General features: G+C 44.2%; 2 protein-coding genes and 1 long non-coding RNA gene across 5 annotated transcripts in view; 2 read left to right on the forward strand and 1 right to left on the reverse strand.

The window, feature by feature from the left end:
- LOC114602030 (cation channel sperm-associated auxiliary subunit beta-like) overlaps positions 1-8528 on the forward strand; it is a 45448-nt gene extending 36920 nt beyond the window's left edge. The window contains exons 22-26 of one of the 2 annotated variants that reach the window (XM_077924715.1): positions 446-556; positions 2193-2331; positions 3193-3293; positions 3747-3821; positions 5148-5653. In XM_077924715.1, the coding sequence (XP_077780841.1) occupies positions 446-556; positions 2193-2331; positions 3193-3293; positions 3747-3821; positions 5148-5369 (648 nt within the window). In that variant the 3' untranslated portion in view covers positions 5370-5653. Of the gene's footprint in view, positions 1-445; positions 557-2192; positions 2332-3192; positions 3294-3746; positions 3822-5147; positions 5654-8368 lie in introns of those variants that run through there. The other variant, XM_077924718.1, reaches the window with a different exon arrangement.
- A 5433-nt stretch (positions 8529-13961) lies between these two features.
- On the reverse strand, positions 13962-18123 carry LOC144326992 (uncharacterized). The gene is made up of 2 exons (XR_013391947.1): positions 17452-18123; positions 13962-14885 (listed from the first exon to the last, which is right to left on the reverse strand). It is a non-coding gene; the product is annotated as an uncharacterized LOC144326992 (long non-coding RNA).
- Positions 18124-18289: 166 nt separating this feature from the next.
- The window catches only part of PPP4R3A (protein phosphatase 4 regulatory subunit 3A), a 29824-nt gene continuing 28308 nt past the window's right edge, over positions 18290-19805 (forward strand). Inside the window, exon 1 of one of the 2 annotated variants that reach the window (XM_028717658.2) lies at positions 18290-19622. In XM_028717658.2, coding sequence (XP_028573491.1) covers positions 19481-19622 — 142 coding nt within the window. In that variant the 5' untranslated portion in view covers positions 18290-19480. The remainder of the gene's footprint in view (positions 19623-19805) is intronic. The other variant, XM_028717667.2, reaches the window with a different exon arrangement.

A 19805-nucleotide genomic window follows, 5' to 3' on the forward strand; every position in this document is an offset into this window, starting at 1 on the left:
AAAACTATAGACTGATTCAGAGGCCAAATGATTTCCATTGCATATGTTTGTCTACTTTGTAAGCCTAGTCGAGAATTACCTTGATTATACCTTCTTTGGGACACAGGTGGCACTGTGGTCTAAACCACAGAGCCCAGGGCTTGCCGGTCAGAAGGTCGGCGGTTCAAATCCCCACAACAGGGTGAGCTCCCATTGTTCGGTCCCAGCTCCTGCCCACCTAGCAGTTCGAAAGCACATCAAGTGCAAGCAGCGGGAAGGTAAACAGCGTTTCCGTGTGCTGCTCTGGTTCGCCAGAAGTGGCTTTGTCATTCTGGCCTCATGACCCGGAAGCTGTCTGCAGACAAACCCTGGCTCACTCGGCCAGTAAAGCGAGATGAGCACCACAACCCCAGAGTCGTCCGCGACTGGACCTAACAGTCAGGGGTCCCTTTACTTTTTCCAACAGAATTCTGGACGGTACAAGCAATGTGCTGGCAAGTCAAACCGCTCCGAATGTGGATGTACAGAAAATATGAAGCTGTCCTTTTCTGTTGCCTTTTCTGATTGCAAGGAGAAGGTAAGGGCTATGCCTACATGTGCAGCTTTTTGTTTGTTATTCGGAGGAGTTATATAGTATCCTGGAACCATTACATCCAGTATGTAAAGTATATAAAAATAACAGTACATTAAGAAACCTAAGAAGATAAAAATACCCTTAGCTAGTGCTGAGAAGATGACAATGTTGTGGCAGGCAAACATCTCTGGGGAGGAAATTCTGCAAATAGGGCGTCATAACCAATGAATCCTTTCTCTCGCTGCCTTCTGCCATGCCAAGGAGAATTTCTAAAGACTCCCATGGTTCTTCAAGATACTGGGTTCCCAAGCCTTATAGAGCTTTAAAGGCAAACTTTGAATTCTGCTTAGAAATGAACTGGTAGCTAGTGAAGCCTTTTGAGCCACTCACAGTTACTAACTTAGCAGCTGTATTCTGCAGTAACTGCAATTTCTGAGCAGTCTCCAAAGGTAGCCCCAGATGCAACCCAATACAGTAGTCAATCCTTGTTTCCAGATAACTGTGGCCAGGCTATCGCTTTCCAGAAGAAGCTGCAGCTGGCACACCAGCCTAAATTAATGTGAAAGACATTCCTTCCCACAAAGGCTTATCTGGTTCTCCATTGACAAAGCTATATTTAGGAGTGTGCTCAATCTAAGAATTTGATCCTATAGAGCAGTGTTTCCCAACCTTTTCCCTACCATGGCCCTCTTCTGACCTTGTGTTCTTCCTGTGGCCCACCCCACATGGACGTAGCCAAGAGGGGGGCATGGGGGCAGCTGTCTTCCCATAAGTAAAAATCAATTAAAATCCATGCAGAGCCGGTGGAACGCTGCCAACGGGCCCTACGCTCATCAGCAACATCTGATGGCCCTGATCCGCTAAGCGCTGAGGTGGATTGCACCCTGCACCTTGCAGAGTCAGGCCAGGCTGCCACCGGATCCAGCACTGGCAGCGACAACAAGCAGCTCTGGCCCACCCAGCCCTACCCATTGCCACCCCACCACCGCACTTAGCTGACCTGGGAGTTCTGGACTGCGGGCTCTACTGGTCAAAACGGGAGCCTCAGCGATTGCCCTCTCTTTCTGGAAAAAAACCAGGACTGCTCCAAGAAAACACACGTGGCAAAAAGGAACGTTAGGCCCTGCTGGGCTGCCTCCTTACCAGCTTGTGAAACGCTACTTTAGAAGGAGTGCAACCTTATGCATAACAGATTTAACAGATGTGCCACCTACCCACAGAATCTCAGACCTTCTGGGACTGATTTTCAGTCCATTAGCTTTCATTCAGCTCATTACCAATTTGTAAGTCAGACTTCCTATTTAGCAGAACTAAACCAGCTTATGTAAATAAAGTGGTACCTTGGGTTACATACGCTTCAGGTTACAGACTCCACTAACCCAGAAATATTACCTCGGGTTAAGAAATTTGCTTCAGGGTGAGAACAGAAATCATGAAGCGGCAGCACAGCGGCAGCAGGAGGCCCCATTAGCTAAAGTGGTACCTCAGGTTAAGAACAGTTTCAGGTTAAGAACAGACCTCCGGAACGAATTAAGTTCTTAACCCGAGGTACCACTGTACTTACATTTGTGTCATTCCACATCGATCCATGTAGGCATCATTTTAATGTCAGTGATTTCTATATATGTTTCATTGCCAGGCCCTGCGAATGAAATTCCCAGTATCAAGGCTTCCTCTCTATTTCACCATTGAGGATGAGGGTCGTTATGTAAATCTGACATCTCCTTATTTTATCACAATCATAGAAGTCAACAACAGAACCAACTGGAAAGTTTCAGGTAGGGAGCGGAAGAATCTTGGGATTCATCATTATCTTTTGTATCGGAGAGGTTCTGTTGGAAATACTTGTCGTCAATGTCTTTTCAGGCTCTCTTTCTTGCCCTATAGTAGGTGTGAGGAACCTTTGGTCCCCTGTATGTTGCTGAATTCCCATCATCCCTATCCATTGGCCATGCCTGCTGGGGCTGTTGCAAGTTCTAGTTCAGGGAAGACTTGATGTGGAAAGATTTGAATCTAGTCCAATTCTTTCTGTATGCAAAACCTATTACACCCACAGACCCTTAAGGCCTGAAACAAGCATAACACAACCCATTGGTTTACCATGGGTACACCCCTCCCCCCTAGCTGTTCTTCCTCCTCTAGTTCTCCTGCTAGCTTTTACCATGACTAATAGTTATGGTGGCACTTCGGCTATAACTAAGAGGAGTTTAGGTTAACCAACATTTCATATGAATGTTTGCCCACACCCCTCCTTTTTCACCCACTCGTGATAATTACCGGTAATCACTGTTAGTGCTTTTTTCTGGGGGGATGCAGGGGTACACATAACCCTAAACATTTTGTGAATCTAAGTTTGGCCTCATTGAGGGGCAGTATTTCAATATGAGTAGAAAAATGAGAGTACCCCTAAACTTTTTTTTAGAAAAAAAGCACTGCTGTTTGTTAACCTCTGGAAAGCTGCTGTAGAAGACCCTGTGCAGCTCTAATACATCATGGTGTGCCTCTGATACCTTTCTTACTTTTACATTACATGAGAAATAGATCTGGCTATTCATCTGTATTCAGGCCCTACTGAAATGTAAAGAAGAAGGAAGAAACTCAAACCTTCCACTCTGTGACTGTTTTAACTGTTTTTTCAGGTACCAATCAAACATCAAGTATGTTAAAAATGAAAAAATATTTGGAGCACAGACTCAAAACTGAACTATATAATCCAGATGGCCTATCTATAACGATAACTGTAAGTGCCAGAGAAAATACATAGTCTTTGGGAAGGAGACAGGAGGGCTCTAGGATCCTGTCAGCCCTCACAGCTCCTTCTCAGCACTTACCCAAATTAGAGAAGGCAGCATGAGGGCTGGGGAAGGGGGCATCAGATGTTGCTGAGGGGTGGGGGGGAAAGCCTTGAGGGCCACATGTGGCCCTTGGACCAAATGTTGGGCCACCTGCAATATACATTTGACATTAAGTAATTTGCATATTAAATCAAAATATCAGAAATTCACTGTTCCAAGGATATAACACAACTGCTAGCAACACTGATTTTAAGGCTGTAGTTATACCAACATGGTACTGCACATTATTTCTGTGAAACGTTTCAACTGAATTAATAGCCAAGGATTACAATTTTAATTAAAAAATGAAAACAAATGTTGCTGCATATTAGTAACAACTTTCCCCCCCTTTCCAACAGGGATCTGAGCTTTTCCATTTCAGGGTATCAACTATTCCTGGAGTCTCCTTTTGTAACTTATTTGACGAATTTCAGGTATTGTCATTAGCTCTTTTTAAAAAACAACAACACACAAATTACACACAGAATGAATTAACAAACATAAAATAGGATACAAGATTGTACAAAATGTTCCCACATATTTAGCCCTTACTTCAGCACATTCCCAGAGAACAGCAGGAATTAGCGGGTGCAAGGGGGACTGGACTGGAGAAGGACACTTTAGGGAAACGCACAGAAGTGGAAGCTAAAGCAGACTGGAGCAGACTGTATATATATATACAGTGTGTTTTTTAAAAGAGGCCCCGTGGAACATGTGTACTCTGTATCCACAGGGCCTCTTCTAAAGGACTCACCCTGTATATATGAATGACTTTCTGGATGCCAAGGCCCAGGTCTGAGGCAAGTACTCTTTAGTGAGAGAAGCCCAGCAGATATTTAAATAGCACAACTGTGACTTCAGTCATTGACTAAAAACACTGCAAGGCAGGAGTAGCCTCTTATCTCACAAAGGCTTTGAATGGTGCCTGAAGATTTTGCTTTGTCACTTCTGTTGTACAAGCTCTAGAAACTTAATTGTGTGTGGCGTTTTTTTCATTAAAGTTCAGAGTTTGGGCCATGTGCTGGCTCTGGCACAGCAATATGCCCCCTGCCCTCTTGGCAGGCCTGCCAGTGCCAAACATATGACCATGGAAAGGCTGCCATCTGAAACAAGAGCTGATAGAGTCACTTGGATAATCTGGGCCAGGTTAATTTTCTGCTCCAGCCTTTCCAATTTAATGCCTTCCAGGTGATTTGGGACTGCAATGGGCTAATGGGGATGGGAGTCCCAAATGTCTGGGAAGACTAGTCTGCTCTGGCTGGCAGCACCTCTCCAATATTTCAGGGAGAGTTCCAGCATGGTTGCTGCCGGCTCCGCCTCCTATTTAAGCAGTTGGCCCCGCCTCCCTGCAGGGCTGATTAGCTAACTGAACTTTGGTGGGAACCTCCAATGGCTATCACAGGGAGTCAGGCCAGGCCAGCCAGCTGGTGGCTCCCAAGGGGCTGGGGTGCTGCACGTGGTCCCGCAAAAGGCTCCCACAAGGAAGGTGTGAGAGCTCATTCTTAGCCCATACTTTTCTGGGTATTTTATTTTACGAGGTACAATATAATGCAGTATCTTGCAACAAACTGCATGCAACGCTTACCAAATTGGTTTCCCTATAAACTCAGATGACTGCTTCCGTTCCCCCACCACTAGGATTTGCATATGCCAGCTTTCGCTATCACTTAGACCAGTTTCACTATCTTGTAGTCAACATTATGAGCAATAGTCAATTTAAAGGGAAGTGACTGTTGGAATTACAATATTTTCTGTTGCAGATTTATATTGACGATTCTCCACTGGCATTCCCAGGAAACTATCTTATCAGTTCAATGACGTCTATATTAATTGGAGGCATTATTTTTGTGGCATTTATTCTGTATGCATTTGAAATTGAGATAAGGAACTTCTTAAAAAGGAAACTAAGAAGAAATAAAGTGGCATCAAAACCCCCACCCAAGAGAGATTCAGTAAATTCTGGTGATTCTGAAAAAAATTGACTGGCAATAGTAATAACGTTATAATAATGTGTTGGTTTTTAAAGTTGCTATAAGATCCGCCTGTTGCTTTTATCAGTAACTATGTTCCACAAATGTTAATGGTATTTTTTTGAATGAACATATGTACAACTATTTCATCTTTAGCTGTAGTCTTTCTGTTTAGGAAAAATATTTTTGAAAAGATGTGAGGAATTTTCACTTGTTGTTCCTTAGGATGAAACGCATTTAGTCGCTGCTTGTCATGAATTTTACTGAAGTTTATTGGGCAAGATCCCACCCACCCCTCTCCAAAAATGTCACTGAAGCAGTATACAATAAAATAGTTCATATATTTAAAATACAATGCATTGCTAAATGTGTCTACTTGCGCCTCTGCTTATTTTATGTACCGGTTATTTCTTGATTAAAGAGGTGCTTCCTCCTCCTATTAATGTACATATGTGTGCAAACTATGGTATTTCTCCAACCTAATAATAATAATAATAATAACAATTTATTTATATGCCACCCATCCGGCTGAGTTTCCCCAGCCACTCTGGGCAGCTTCCAACAAAAAATTAAAAATACATTAAAACACCAGTCATTAAAAACTTCCCTAAGATAAAGCTTTTCTTCTGCATTATGACTATTAATAGTATGATATTTCTGCAATGCAATTTTATCCACCGGATCATGGTCATCAAAAGTTACAAATCCCAAGCCCCTCTTTTTACCAGATTGTCTGTCTGTAATTATTTCAATTATGTCAATTTTTCCATATTCTGAGAAGTAGTCTTTAAGGTGATGTTCCTCAGTATCTTCTTTAATTCCACCAACAAACAATTTTTCCACAGTAACATGAGCTCCAGGTTTTCCAAATTCCTCCCTGGCTGCGGCTCTTTTCAGCTCAACCACTCTTGCCTCAATGGAATGAGTTCTGGCAGCCATTGCTGCATCAACTTCAGCCATGGAAGAGAATGTGGCAGAACCAAATTCTCATGAGCGGTTGCTTGCAGGGTCTCTCATAACTAGTGATGTTAAATTCTCAAGAATTCTCGATTAATGAGAATATTAGAGAATTTTCATTTAAAATAGGAGAATGTTCATTTTAATGCATTGAAAATGATTTTAGTTAATATACATGTTTTTTCATGGGTAAACTTGTTCAGATGGCAACCAAAAACTGTAGAGATACTTATATTCAATGGGGCAATGCAGTGAATTCCCATTCTTTCATTTTTTTGCACCAAACCTGCTATTGAAAATTCAACGTGAATGATTCACGTTAATCACTAAGCCTGCCACTAACTGTATATTTACCATCAACTTTGAATTCTAATTATGTTGTGTATGTATAAAATGTAGCTTTTAAAGTAAAAGGAATATAAAAATAACTCAGGTCCGCTACATGAGTCCGTTCACTGTTGACATATAGGGAAACCTGTTGTTTAGTAAAGGAACTACAGTGAAAATATATAAGCACAAGCCTACTTGTCACTTGCAAGTATCAAATTAAAAAGTAAAACATGTTTCATAGTTAAAGTTAAACCATTCTAAGGTGATGGCACCAGTAATTGTCATGTTAAGGTTTAGTATAAGGAAACTCAGTAGTTATATCTTATTTTATTTCCATTAGAACATGTACATGATATAGGACAAGTCAAAAAAATACAATTGGCATGTTAAGTTTTGATACAAGCAAATTCAGTAATAGGCTCTCTTGTGCTTCTAATAGCTTAATAACTGTTTTGGTGACTAAAACACAGCTTGATAAACAAAACTATATGCATAAACATATAAAAAAGAAGCCATTAACATTAAATATATTATCATTATATGATAATATATTTCAGTATGTCAGTCTCTGGTAAATGGCACCTTGAACCATTGAATGGCACTGCAAAAACTAGTTACTGGCACTAAATAAAAATATAGAAATGTCAACTGTTTCTATCAAGGCCACATCACACGCTGTTACACATAACTGTATAGTGTATAATTAAGTGTTTAAAGCATTAAAGCTACTTTCTGTAAATACAGTGGTGCCCCGCAAGACGAACACCTCGCAAGACAAAAAACCTGCAAGATGAAAGGGTTTTCCGTTTGCGAGTTGCTTCGCAAGACGAATTTCCCTATGGGCTTGCTTCGCAAGACGAAAACGTCTTGCAAGTTTGTTTCCTTTGTCTTAAAACCGTTAAAACCCAGGGTGCATTGCTTGAAGAGGTGCAGTTGCAACTTGACTTCGAGAAGCAACACATAGCACGCGGTGTGGTAGCCTTTCTGACCTTTTTTAAGACTTTGCTGAATTTTTGAAGCTTTTCCAAAACTTCTTCTGCAGCCATTTGGTAAGTTGAACTTTTGAAACTTTTTTGGGGGGTTTTGGATTTTGGGTTGGGGTGTTTAGAATTCAAGGACTTGGTGTTGGAGAGAGGTTTGCAAGAATCTGGGAGCTTGTGTGGGTTTTTTCTGCATTTTTCTGATTTTTTGTGACCATTGGGCCATGTTGTTATTTAAAAAAAAAATTGTGGGTTTTAAATTTCTGTGTGCTGGCTGGCTGGGGGAACACTTGGGGAGGGGTTTGCAAGGATCTGGGAGCTTGTGTGGGTTTTTTCTGGATTTTTATGATTTTCTGTGACCATTGGGCCATGTTGTTTTTTTATTAAAAAAATTGTGGGTTTTGAATTTCTGTGTGCTGGCTGGCTGGGGGAACAGCTGGGGAGGGGTTTGCAAGAATCTGGGAGCTTGTGTGGGGTTTTTTTTTGAATTTTTTTGATTTTCTGTGACCATTGGGCCGCTCTGCTGTTTTTTTAAAAAAAAAATTCTGGATTTGAATTTCTGTGTGCTGTGCTGGCTGGCTGGGGGAACAGTTGGGGAGGGGTTTGCAACAGTTGGGGAGGGGCTGAGGGAACAGTTGGGGAGGGATTTGCAATTTCTGTGTGGTGGGTGGGTGGCTGGGGGAACAGTTGAGGTTTTTGAAGACTTTGGTGATTTTTAAAGCTTTTCCAAAACTTCTTTTGCAGCCATTTGAGGATTTTGAAGACTTTGGTGATTTGCAGCCATTCGGTAAGTTAAACTTTTAAAACTTTTTTGGGGGTTTTTGGATTTTGGGTTGGGTGTTTGGAATCCAAGGACTTGGTTCTGGGTTTGAATTGCTGATTTCTTTTTCTTTTTCTGAGTTTATGAAGGTAGGAGCTGTGCTGCCATGGGGCCCAAGAAGACTGCTGCTGCGGAGGCCGGCGAGAGGAAGAAGGAGAAGGTGACTCTGATGCACCAGAGTCAACAGTGGTGCAGGACATTGTTGCCTTGGGGAGGACCATGGGCCTGGAGGTCACAGAGGAGGACGTCAGCGAGCTGGTGGAGGAGCATGACCACGAGCTGACCACCCAGGAGCTGGTCGAACTGCAGGCAGAGGTTGCGCAGGAGCAGGCCTCGCTGGAAGAGGAGGAAGCAACTCAGGAACAGCTGTCCTCCAAACAACTGAGGGACATTTGCCAGAAGTGGAAGGAGGTGCAGGCTTTTGCACAGCAGCACCACCCTGACAAGCACATGGCACATGACCGGGCGAACACTTTTGATGCGACGGTCATGTCGACTTTCAGGGAGCTGCTGAAAAGGCGGATGAAGCAGCAGACCATGGACAGTTTCCTCAGCAAGAAGCAAAGAGTGGAAGAGGAGCCTTCTTCGAGTGGTCCCCCAGAGTCTTAGAAAATGTATGTACTGTGCACTTTGTTGATTTTTAAATGTTTTTCTGTCATGCTTAGAAACTTAATTTATTGTTCCTTAAATTTTTGAAATGCTCTTTACAGTATGTGTGACTTTAAAGAGCACTTAATAAACTGTTGTTGTACCAAATTTGGCTTTGTTTCGACTTTTTTTGACCATAGGAACACATTAATTGAATTTCAATGCATTCCTATGGGATTTCGTGCTTCGCAAGACGAAAAATTCGCTAGACGAAAAAACTCGCGGAACGAATTAATTTCGTCTTGCGAGGCACCACTGTAATAATAATAATAGTAATAGTAATAATAATAATAATAATAGTAATAATAATAATAGTAGTAGTAATAATAATAATAATAATAATAATAATAATACTGTATGGCCAAGGATATAGAATTGCTAAGAATAAGGTCACACCAAAATAGAAAAAAGGCTATTTCATATAGTAGAAATACAAACGAATTCAAATGTTCATCAAATTAAATGAATAGCATATCTGAGGGGGTTTTTAAGCGACGGCTCAGCTTGAGGCGAGTTCCCCTCTGCAGCAGCGGCGGCAGCAGTAGCAATGGAAGTTTGTGAAGCGGCTAACGACTCTTGCTATTACTTCCCTTTGCTTTCTCAGTGGGCATATTCTGACTCCATTCCCACTGGCACTTGGTTATGCTATGAGAGTGAGATATTCTATTAAAGGATAATGGAAGTGGAAGATTCTGCGAGGCCAAATAGGTTACTTACAAAACCATGCTCCGTACATTGTTTAGGGTGGAACACAAAGCCAAACACGACCATCTAGTGGCATATATAAAAACAGCAGCCTTCAAGAATGGTGTTAGATAGAATATTATTATAATAATTATTATTCTTTATTGCACATTAGTTGCTCTGTACCTTAAAAAAAAAATTCAGTGAGATTTACAAAATAAAATACTGCAGAAAGAAACAATTAAAATGAGAACGTTTAAAGCAGTGTATAATGCAAAATATGTATGGTGGTTTTTCAACTAATTTTTTCCCTCAGAGTAGGCCTGGTGAAATGAATGAGCATGGCTGAGTTAGGTTCATTAACTTAAATAGCTCTACTCCGAGTAAAACTGAATTGAATACCACCCCTAAAATGTTCACTCAATAACACTGAAAATAAAATTGTCAGTATCATCAGGCCATTATACAAAAGTGTGGTACAATCACACTTGGAATACTGTTTACAATTCCAGCACCGCACTACAAAAAGGATAACGTGGAGTTAGAGAAGATGGAGAGAAGGGCAACCAACATGACAAAAAGCATTTTAGTTTAGAGAATAAGGCGACTAAAAGGGGACATGATAAAAGGATAGATGGATTGAGGAATGTGTTTTGCTTCTTCTCTCATGGCGTTAGGATTCATAGACATACAATGGAGGTCAACATTGGAAGATTCAAGTCAGACAAAAGGGAGTATTTCTTCACACAATGCATAATGAAACTATGGAATACCTTCCCACAAGACATTGCAACAGCCACCAGCTTGGATGGCTCTAAAATATTAAAGGTAAAGGGACCCCTGACCATTAGGTCCAGTTGTGGCCAACTCTGGGGTTGCGGCGCTCATCTCGATTTACTGGCCGAGGGAGCTGGCGTATGGCTTCTGGGTCACGTGGCCAGCATGACTAAGCCGCTTCTGGCAAACCAGAGCAGCGCACGGAAACGCCGTTTACCTTCCCGCTGGAGCGGTACCTATTTATCTACTTGCACTTTGACGTGCTTTCGAACTGCTAGGTTGGCAGGAGCAGGGACCAAGCACCAGGAGCTCACCCCGTTGCGGGGATTCGAACCGCCGACCTTCTGATCGGCAAGTCCTAGGCTCTGTGGTTTAACCCACAGCCCCACCCGCGTCCCCCCAAAAAAGATTAAAGGTAAAGGTACCCCTGCCCGTAGGGCCAGTCGTGTCCGACTCTAGGGTTGTGCACCCATCTCACTTAAGAGGCCGGGGGCCAGCACTGTCCGCAGACACTTCCGGGTCACATGGCCAGCGTGACAAGCTGCATCTGGCAAGCCAGCGCAGCACATGGAACGCCGTTTACCTTCCCGCTAGTAAGCGGTCCCTATTTATCTACTTGCCCCCGGGGGTGATTTCGAACTGCTAGGTTGGCAGGCGCTGGGACCGAGCAACAGGAGCGCACCCCGCCGTGGGGATTCGAACCGCCGACCTAACGATCGGCAAGTCCTAGGCGCTGAGGTTTTACCCACAGCGCCACCCACGTCCCTTCATAAAGAGTAGGATTAGGCAAATTCATGGAGGGTACGGCTGTCAATAGCTACTAGTCATGATGGCGGGAATCAGAGTCATAGTGGGAAGCTCAGTGAAAATACCAACCCAGTGCGGCATCTCTAAAAAAGGCAAATTTCATGCTAGGAGCCATTAGGAAAGGAATTGGGAATAAAAACTGCTGATAGCATAATGCTGTCATATAAATCCATGATGCGACTGCATTTGGAGTACTGTGTTACAGAATGTCAGAGCTCTTCCCTCCCCCAGCTGAGTTCTCAGGTTTTTCTGAGGAGAGGAAATATCTGCTAATCCAGTGTATAGCTACAGCCAGAGTGCTTTTTTGGCAGTATGAATGCTGCCCTCTAGTGTCCCTCACGTAAGTCATTTCTGCATAGCCAGTTTTAATATATTGTTTTGTTGTTTATCAAAACAAGTTGAGTGAGCTTCCAGGGCTCAAAGTGCGCTCTCAAATAAGTGAATTTGTGTTCCTTTTAATTTTGGCCTGAATTAGGCTTAGGTTCTCTTCCAAACTCAAACTCTGTGCATCTCCTGAATGTGTTACCATTAGCACAACAGAGTCTGGAGGCCTCTACACCTCTGCACATCTCCTGTGGAATGCAAAGCAGCATTTTGGGCATCAGACTCCTTGGGAAATGTACTTCCTGTAGATCCTGCCAACTCAGTTAAGGGGTCAGGAGCCATAGCAGCTTCATCCTCTATAGTTCTCTGCGGATACTTGTGGCAGCGCTTGCAGGGAAAACCTTCCTTATAATCCCTTGGTAAAATTGGGTGAAAAGGGGAAGGGGGTGACAACTGCATTCTGGAGGGCTGAAACTGAGCCAAGCCCATTATGAGCTGAGTCTGAATTCTGGTGAAGGTTTGCGCTCAGCTCGTAATGGGCTTGGAGGATTTCTCAACTGTGAAAATCATATAATCATATCATGAATTATTTCATTTGTATCCATAGATCTCAGGGTAGTTCACAACATAAAAATACAAGATCAAAATATATAATTAAAACACACACGCAAAAATAGTGTGCAATTCTAGAACTGGAAAGGACCACAAAGGGCATCTAGTCCAAATCCCTGCTGCACAGGAATCTTTTACCCAATGTGGTGCTTAAATCCACAACCCTGAGATTAAGTATCTACCGACTAAATGTCAGCACAATTGCTAGTTAGCACTCAAAGAACACCCACTAGACATTTGTCGTGTGCCATCTTCCTAAGGTAGCATTTCTGTTATGAGACTATAATATTTTCACAGGATTTTGATATAGTTATGTTGTATATCTGAGATCATTCAGATTGGAATAAACCTGTCATCCGGGCAAAAAATGGAATTCTTTGGCTGCTATTATTTATGTATTACGTTAATATACCACTTTTTTTCCTCCAAGGAGTTCGAGATGGGGTACGGTACATGGTTTACCCACACGGCGAGCTTCATACAGTTGTGTGGAATATGGTTCATGAGTGAATGCTCTTCAGCATTTCCTATGACCACAAGTAGTGATGAACTGAAACTATATAACCAATTCCTGTGTAATTTGTGGAATGTGTGTTGAGGAGAGTAATACCTTCTGTGCTAGGTTTTCCCTTGCTGTTCTACTTTAGGCAGAATAACACCTAGTTTGTTGACTTTTTCCAAATGACGAATGCCATGAATGCTACTGCTGCCCCTTGAAGTAAGCGGTCACCGTACCTCCTTAATGCCCACTTGATCACTTCAGTCTGCAGAGGTGTCTTCACTGCACTTTTTCCTGCGACTGCTTAAAACATTTTTGTGCAGGCAAGTCTTTCCAGACATGTGGACACTAACATGTGTTTTTAGTTTATTATTGATTTTTTTAAAATCTTTTTTAAACACCTGTTTTTAGCTATATTTTATGGATCATTTTAATGTTTTTGTTGGAAGCCGCCTAGAGTGGCTGTGGAAACCCAGCCTGATGGGCAGGGTATAAATAAATAAATAAATTATTATTGTTGTTGTTGTTGTTGTTATTATTATTATTATTATTATTATTATTATTATTATTATTAGACCAGGGTTGCTTTAGTCTCTGCCCCAAAGGACCTTTCTGGGACAGCCATCCCACAAGGCAGGTGAGGGAACCTTTAACCCTCCAGATGTTGTTGATCTGCAACTCCTATGAGCTCCAGCAAGCATGGCTAATGGTAAAGGATTGTGGGAGTTGTAGGCCAAAGGTTCCTCCCACCTGCCCCAAGAGGGGCCTCAGAAGCTCACCCAGAACCAGGAGCATTACAAAACTCTTTTCTCTGCAGGACTTTCCAAGTTCTTCTGCATTTGCAAGGCAAAACAAGTGAGGCTGTTTCCACACTAGGATGCTGTAAAGCTACTGGTGTGTTGGCTTTCCACAAGCAGCTGGAAGCAGAATGAAAGCAGTGGTTGAACAAAGCATTTAATATGATGATATATCCTCCAACTATGTTCATCCCCATGGCCTCGTTCTATGTCCTTGGAATAAACTCTCAATCAGTAAAGGTCCCTTATAGCTTTTATTAGAAACTTCCACCTTGCCCCATTGTTTCTTGTTACTATGCAAATAAGTCTCGTTGAACTTAATGAATGTTGATTGCCCCCCTTATCAGTTCCTGTTCCCCACTCTGGGAGGAGTCTTTAATTGATTTTCTTTATTTACATTTTAAATTGTACAATTTCACATAAAGCAGAAACAACATCCAACACAATATAAACTAACAAGGCACTACAAAAGTGTCCTCAAAATTTATAACTAATAAAAAACTTCAGTAATAAGGAACAGCTGCGCCCCCTACATCACTTCCTTGAAGCTGCTTACACTTAATATTTAAGGCTGTTGTGGCAATTGCTTATCTCCTAAAAGGTAGGATATTTTCTGCGGTATAGAACAAACCTGTAACATTTAGGTTAAAATGTTTGGCTCTTGTGGTGGAATTCAGTTGCTGAACTTACCTTGGTTTTAAAGGCAATATTTTCAGGAGTCTTTGAGAGGCTGGGTTGTTAAAGCACATCTAAGAATGGCATGGATGTTTGAAAGTTTTGTTTCAGATTTGACCAGTGTTTTTAAAATGTTTGACTTTGAACCATGAAGCACTGTGTTCACCATATAGAAAGGAAGAGTCAGAGGGTTGTATCCAACAGTGTCACTCTGCTCATTATAAGGCTTCTGTCAGTGGAACAAGGAGGAAGCAATTTTTGGTGATTCTTCCTCTCCCTTTCTAAGCCCCTCATTAAATTTGCTGTAGAGGTTTGGCAAGGGGCATCAAGAGCAGCTTGGGGGCTCCACAGGGGAGAATAGTAAAAATCGATTGCCTCCCTGTTGGAGAAAGATTATGGGAGCCATCTTCATACTTAACTGTTTACTCATGCCAGGATTTGTTGTTTTCTTCTAGAGACAATAATAACTTTTGTTGGGGAGAGATGCAGCCAGCTGCTGTGTCCTATGGCCGCTGATTATGTTGTTTCAGCAGTACACAGCTCTGCATGTGCTCAGCTGATGTGTAAGTCTAAGTGGGTGGCTCCTGTTTTCCTCTCTAAACACTTGATGGATGGATACTATATAAAGAAAACAAACAGCCTTAGTTTATCCAATTTAGCCTTGGTTAGAATAAAATGGGGTGTTGTCATATGAGCAATTAATATGTTAATGATTACAAACCAGAATGTGCTCACCTGGCTGATCAAAAGAAGTTGTTCATAAAATTGTTTTTGTGGGTAGTCTAGTCTAAACTACAGGTAGTAGACTAGGACTGAAACCCTTACTCAAACTGAACTGATATGACTAGGAAAACTGCTACTCAGCTAATTGCTGAAAAAGCCTTATAATGCAGATAAATAAAACCATGACCACACTATGATGTTGTAATCAAACACTGTTTGATTAATTAATTAAATGGTGTTTCCATGTGCTCTGGTACTCGTCACAGTGTCCCATTGTGCCAGAAGAGGTTTAGTCCACATGACCTGGAAAGCTGTCTGCAGACAAACGCCGGCTCCCTCAGCCTGAAGTGAGATGAGCGTTGTACCCCATAGTTGCCTTTGATTGGACTTAACTGTCCAGGGGTCCTTTACCTTAACCTTTTTTAAAAAAACCTGTAATCAAAATACTAAGCTTTAATAAAAAGCATTTCAGCTGTTCAGCATATAGAACAGCTTTCCACAATCTGATGCCCTTCAGATGTTTTTCACAAAAGGTTTGAAAGCCGATAGGAATTGTAGTCTAAGAATTTGATAGAAAGATGACCTAGGACAAGCATTTGGAACCTGTGACACTCTAGTCCAGATATAGTTCAACTCAAACTCCATCATGGCCAGTGGTTAGGGATGTTGTAAGCTGTGGTCCAGCAACATCTGGAGGACCACACATTCCCCATCCCCGATCTAAAAGATCCTTGCTATTACAGTTGTACCTCGGCTCCCAAACGCCTTGGGAGTTAGTTGAACATTTCGGTTGACTGACCACTATGTAGGGTTCAGAGGATATGCTAAACAGAAGCTATAATAATAATAATAATAATAATAATAATAAAAAAAAAATTATTATTTATACCCTGCCCATCCAGCTGGGTTTTGCCAGACACTCTGGGTGGCTCCTAACGGATTAAAAACAGAATAAAACATTAAATATTAAAAACTACACTAAATAGGGATGCCTTGAGATGTCTTCTAAAAGTCAGGTAGTTGTTTATTTCCTTGAAATTTGATGGGAGGGCATTCCACAGGGTGAGTACCACCACCAAGAAGGCCCTCTGCCTGGTTCCCTGTAACCTCGCAGTGAGGGAACCGCCAGAAGGCCCTCAGAACTGGACCTCAGTGTCCGAGCAGAACGATGGGGGTGGAGATGCTCCTTCAGGTATACTGGGTCGAGGCTGTTTAGCTAATCTAAAGTGGAAGTGGAAGCTTCTGATCTCAGGTGCTGGAAGAACAAGAGTGCACAAGTCCAGTAGGAAGAGGACAGGATTTTTCTTGTAACACTAAACAACGGTTTAGCATTGATTCCAGAAATAGCCTGAGTTTCCTACTAGATTCAGAAAGTAGTAAGTCACAACCAGAAAAATTGAGGAGGTGCCACCCTGCATCTCAACAATATCATCCACTCCAAATAGGATGGGGGACTGTGTATTGACATACCTGCATTTCAGGGGTTTGGACTAGATGACCCCCCACAGGGCCCCTTCCAACTCTGATTCTATTATTTCGCAGCCTCTGTCATCTTCAGAAGCAGTATGCCTCTGAATGTTTTGCTTGTGCTCTTCTCATAGGTATATGGTTGGCCACTGTGAGAACAGGATGTTGGACTTGGTGAGCTTTGGGTGTGAACCAGCAAGGCACTTCCTGTGTTCTTATCTTACTCAAGAGTTATCTGTGGTGGTGTCAAGAAACGTTTTCTGGACCCATTCGTAATGATCTCTGAATATTCCATCACAAAAGTTGGTACAACTCAATGGTGCGACAAAAATATTCTTTTTGGCTTTTGTTGCCATTGTGCTGAGTTGCTCAAGCAATCAGTGGGTGACCAAAGGCATTTTGGTGAGAAACTAAGTGGGGTTCTTCAGAACAATGTGCAAACTGTTTATTCAGAATAGTCAGTGATACTGGAGCCTGTGGTTGGATGAGCCTCCACCATTGCACTTATACTTATGCAGTAATAGTAATAATAAACACCCCCAACCAGGAATTGCCAGCCTCTTATCAGCTAAACAGGATGCTCCCCAGATACTAATCCCACATCCCTGACCAGTAGACAAAGTGGTTGGGCCTGATGAGAGCTGGTTCTGAAGAGAACCATATTGGTTACATTTTGTGTTTAAGGCTGGCCTTTTTGACTTCTGATCAGCAAAACTATGAAGAACTTGTTAGTGTTGTATACAGGATGTGCTACTTTTGCAGAGGTTTCTCTGAGCGTCACTGACTTTTGTTTTGAATATGTAATTGTAAGCAGGGGAGAGACAACTATTAATATTTTTATTACATTCATATTCCACCTTCCTCCAAGGACCTCAAGGCTCTGCCCCCCACCTCATTTTTAACCTCTAAACCCTGTGAGGTGTGTTAGGCTGCTAGACCGGAGGTCACCCAGTGAGCTTCACAGCCTCCCAGGTCTGCAGCACTGTGCACTTACCTGCAAGTCAGCAGAGCTGTTTATTCCACTTGTGCGCTAAATGTTGGGAGCGCCCGAGGTAATCCTTTTAACCTCTTGTGTCTGGCACTTTTGATTTATCCCGGGATATCAGCTAGCATGCCCTGGGGCTGTGCGCAGTGGGGTGAAATCGAACACCAGCTGTTGAACTCGTGGAGGCGGCCGCGCAAGTTGCCGCTTCCAGGCGCAGTTCCAGCGGGATGCCAAGAGCGCATCTGTACGGAAGTGCGCGCGCGGTTGCCACAGGCTCTTTTTGGGGGGAGGGGAGTTATCACTGGAACTGGCAATGGATCCCCAGAACACGTGCAGGTGGCAGAGAGACCCAGCTGTGATTTCCCCCCTCGCCTACACAGGTCTTCTTTGGCACGACAAACTCCTTGTTATACCATGAATGTCACCAGAGCTGCCAACTCGCTGGGGCCCGGGGTGCTCGAGCACCCACAAAAATCCCCCATGAAGGGACCGGGCACCCACAAATTTCGGTGCACGCTACAAGGCACTCACGGCCCCGGGCTAAGTTCGCCCTCCTGAATGTCACGTGTGAACCGGGCCACCTTCACGGAACTCGCTTCTTTACAGGCTGCTTCAGACGCGGCTTTTCCTACGCGGAACAAAACGTGTCGTTTTCCCTCCGGGAGAGTTTCCTGCGCTTCTCTTCGGAGGAAAGGGAGTCCAAAGTGCGAAGAAGCGCGCCTTCAGGTTGAGCCACCATCCCGAGCGGAGCCTCTGCCAGGCTGCTGGCCCTTTAAATGTTCGCGGCCGGCCCGTGCTGCCTTTCGCTCGGAGACCCCGCGCGCGCAGCGAAGAGGTGAAACCAAGATGGCGGCCGCGCCGTGACTGAGCCTTGAGACAGAAGGACACGAACGGCCAGCGCCTCAGCCACCCAACCCGCCCACGAAAGGGCCCCGCGCCTCGGCCCGCTGCGTGGGAAGGAGCAGGAGGAGCGCCGCGGGCGACGAGGCTCGAGCCCGGGACTCGGCACCGGCGGCGGGAGCGGGATCAGGAAGAACATGGCGGCGGAGGAGTCGGGCTGGGAGTTGAGTCGCCGCTGCTCGTGAGGGGAGCTGATGGGGGAGACCGGGCCGTGAGGCCGCCTGCGCGCCCCCGGCCCGCCCGGCCCCGCTTCCTCTCCCCGCCCACGCCCAGCGAGGCAGCAGCAGCACCGTCCCGCCGCCGCCGCCGGCTTAGGCCGCGGCCTCCTCTGCGAAGAAGGGGCGGCTCCGTCTCGGTCCCCTAGTCTGGCCGAAAGAAGGGGCTTCGGGCCTGGGAGCTCCGCGCACAATAGAGCCGGGCAGAGGACGAACCGGTCCGCTTTGCCCGTTGTTTCCCCCCCGCTTCGCCTTCCGCTCCCCCCTAAAGACGTCTCCCGATCTATCCTTACGGGTTTCCCTTCCCGCCGCTCCCGTGGCACTTTTCGGTTTGTTTTTTATTGGGGGGGGGGGGCCTGTCGGTTGCGACTAGCTGATCCCCCCGCTTACCTTTCCTGTCACCACTGATCCGCCCGCTTTCTTTCTCCTCCCGCTGCTCTGTCACTTACGCCTCCGATCTGCGCCCCGCTCCTCCACTTCTTCATGCCAGCCTGCCTTATTGGCACACCCGGTTAATTTCTACGCTTTTAGTCACCTTTGTAATTCGGGACCCTTTTCACACCTTTCTTTTAAGACCCTCCTCGTCCTTCTGTTTCCCCCTCTCAAATCTGCCATTGCTACTTCCTGTTATCTCTCATCCTGCAAGGCAGTGCTGCTTCTTCACTGAAGAAGTTCTGTGTTCCCCTAAGACTTGCTTCCCTTCCCTCCTTTCCTCCCCCCCCCCACACTTTTGCTTTGGCCCCCTTTTAGGGGTGATGCAGCAGCTACTCTAGCAGTTGCCATAAAGAGGACTGTTGTGGGACACCGTCTGAGACTTTTTATTCTCTTTCCTGCTCCCCTTCACTGAGGGGGGCAAAGCCCCCCCCCCCTGCACATCAGCTCAGTCAACTATTGTAGTCCCCTGTGGTGTGGCAAGAGGCAGGATGACTGATACCCGGAGAAGGGTGAAGGTTTATACACTGAATGAAGATAGACAGTGGGACGACCGAGGCACTGGACATGTGTCCTCTGGCTATGTGGAAAGGCTGAAGGGCATGTCCCTGCTAGTCAGGGCAGAGAGTGATGGTAAGTTTGGCTGAATGTGTGAACATGTGCACACCAAAAGTATTAATCCCTGTGTTCATGTTAGTAAGGTGGGAGGTGGTAATCATATCTTGGAACTGAATTTCAAGTGTTGGGTGATGTATATGGGAGTCTGAAACCAGGTAAGTATTATTCAACATATGTTGGCTATCATGACAGATGATC

The sequence above is a fragment of the Podarcis muralis genome, chromosome 1, assembly GCF_964188315.1.
Source record: "Podarcis muralis chromosome 1, rPodMur119.hap1.1, whole genome shotgun sequence".
Classification (NCBI taxonomy): domain Eukaryota; kingdom Metazoa; phylum Chordata; class Lepidosauria; order Squamata; family Lacertidae; genus Podarcis; species Podarcis muralis.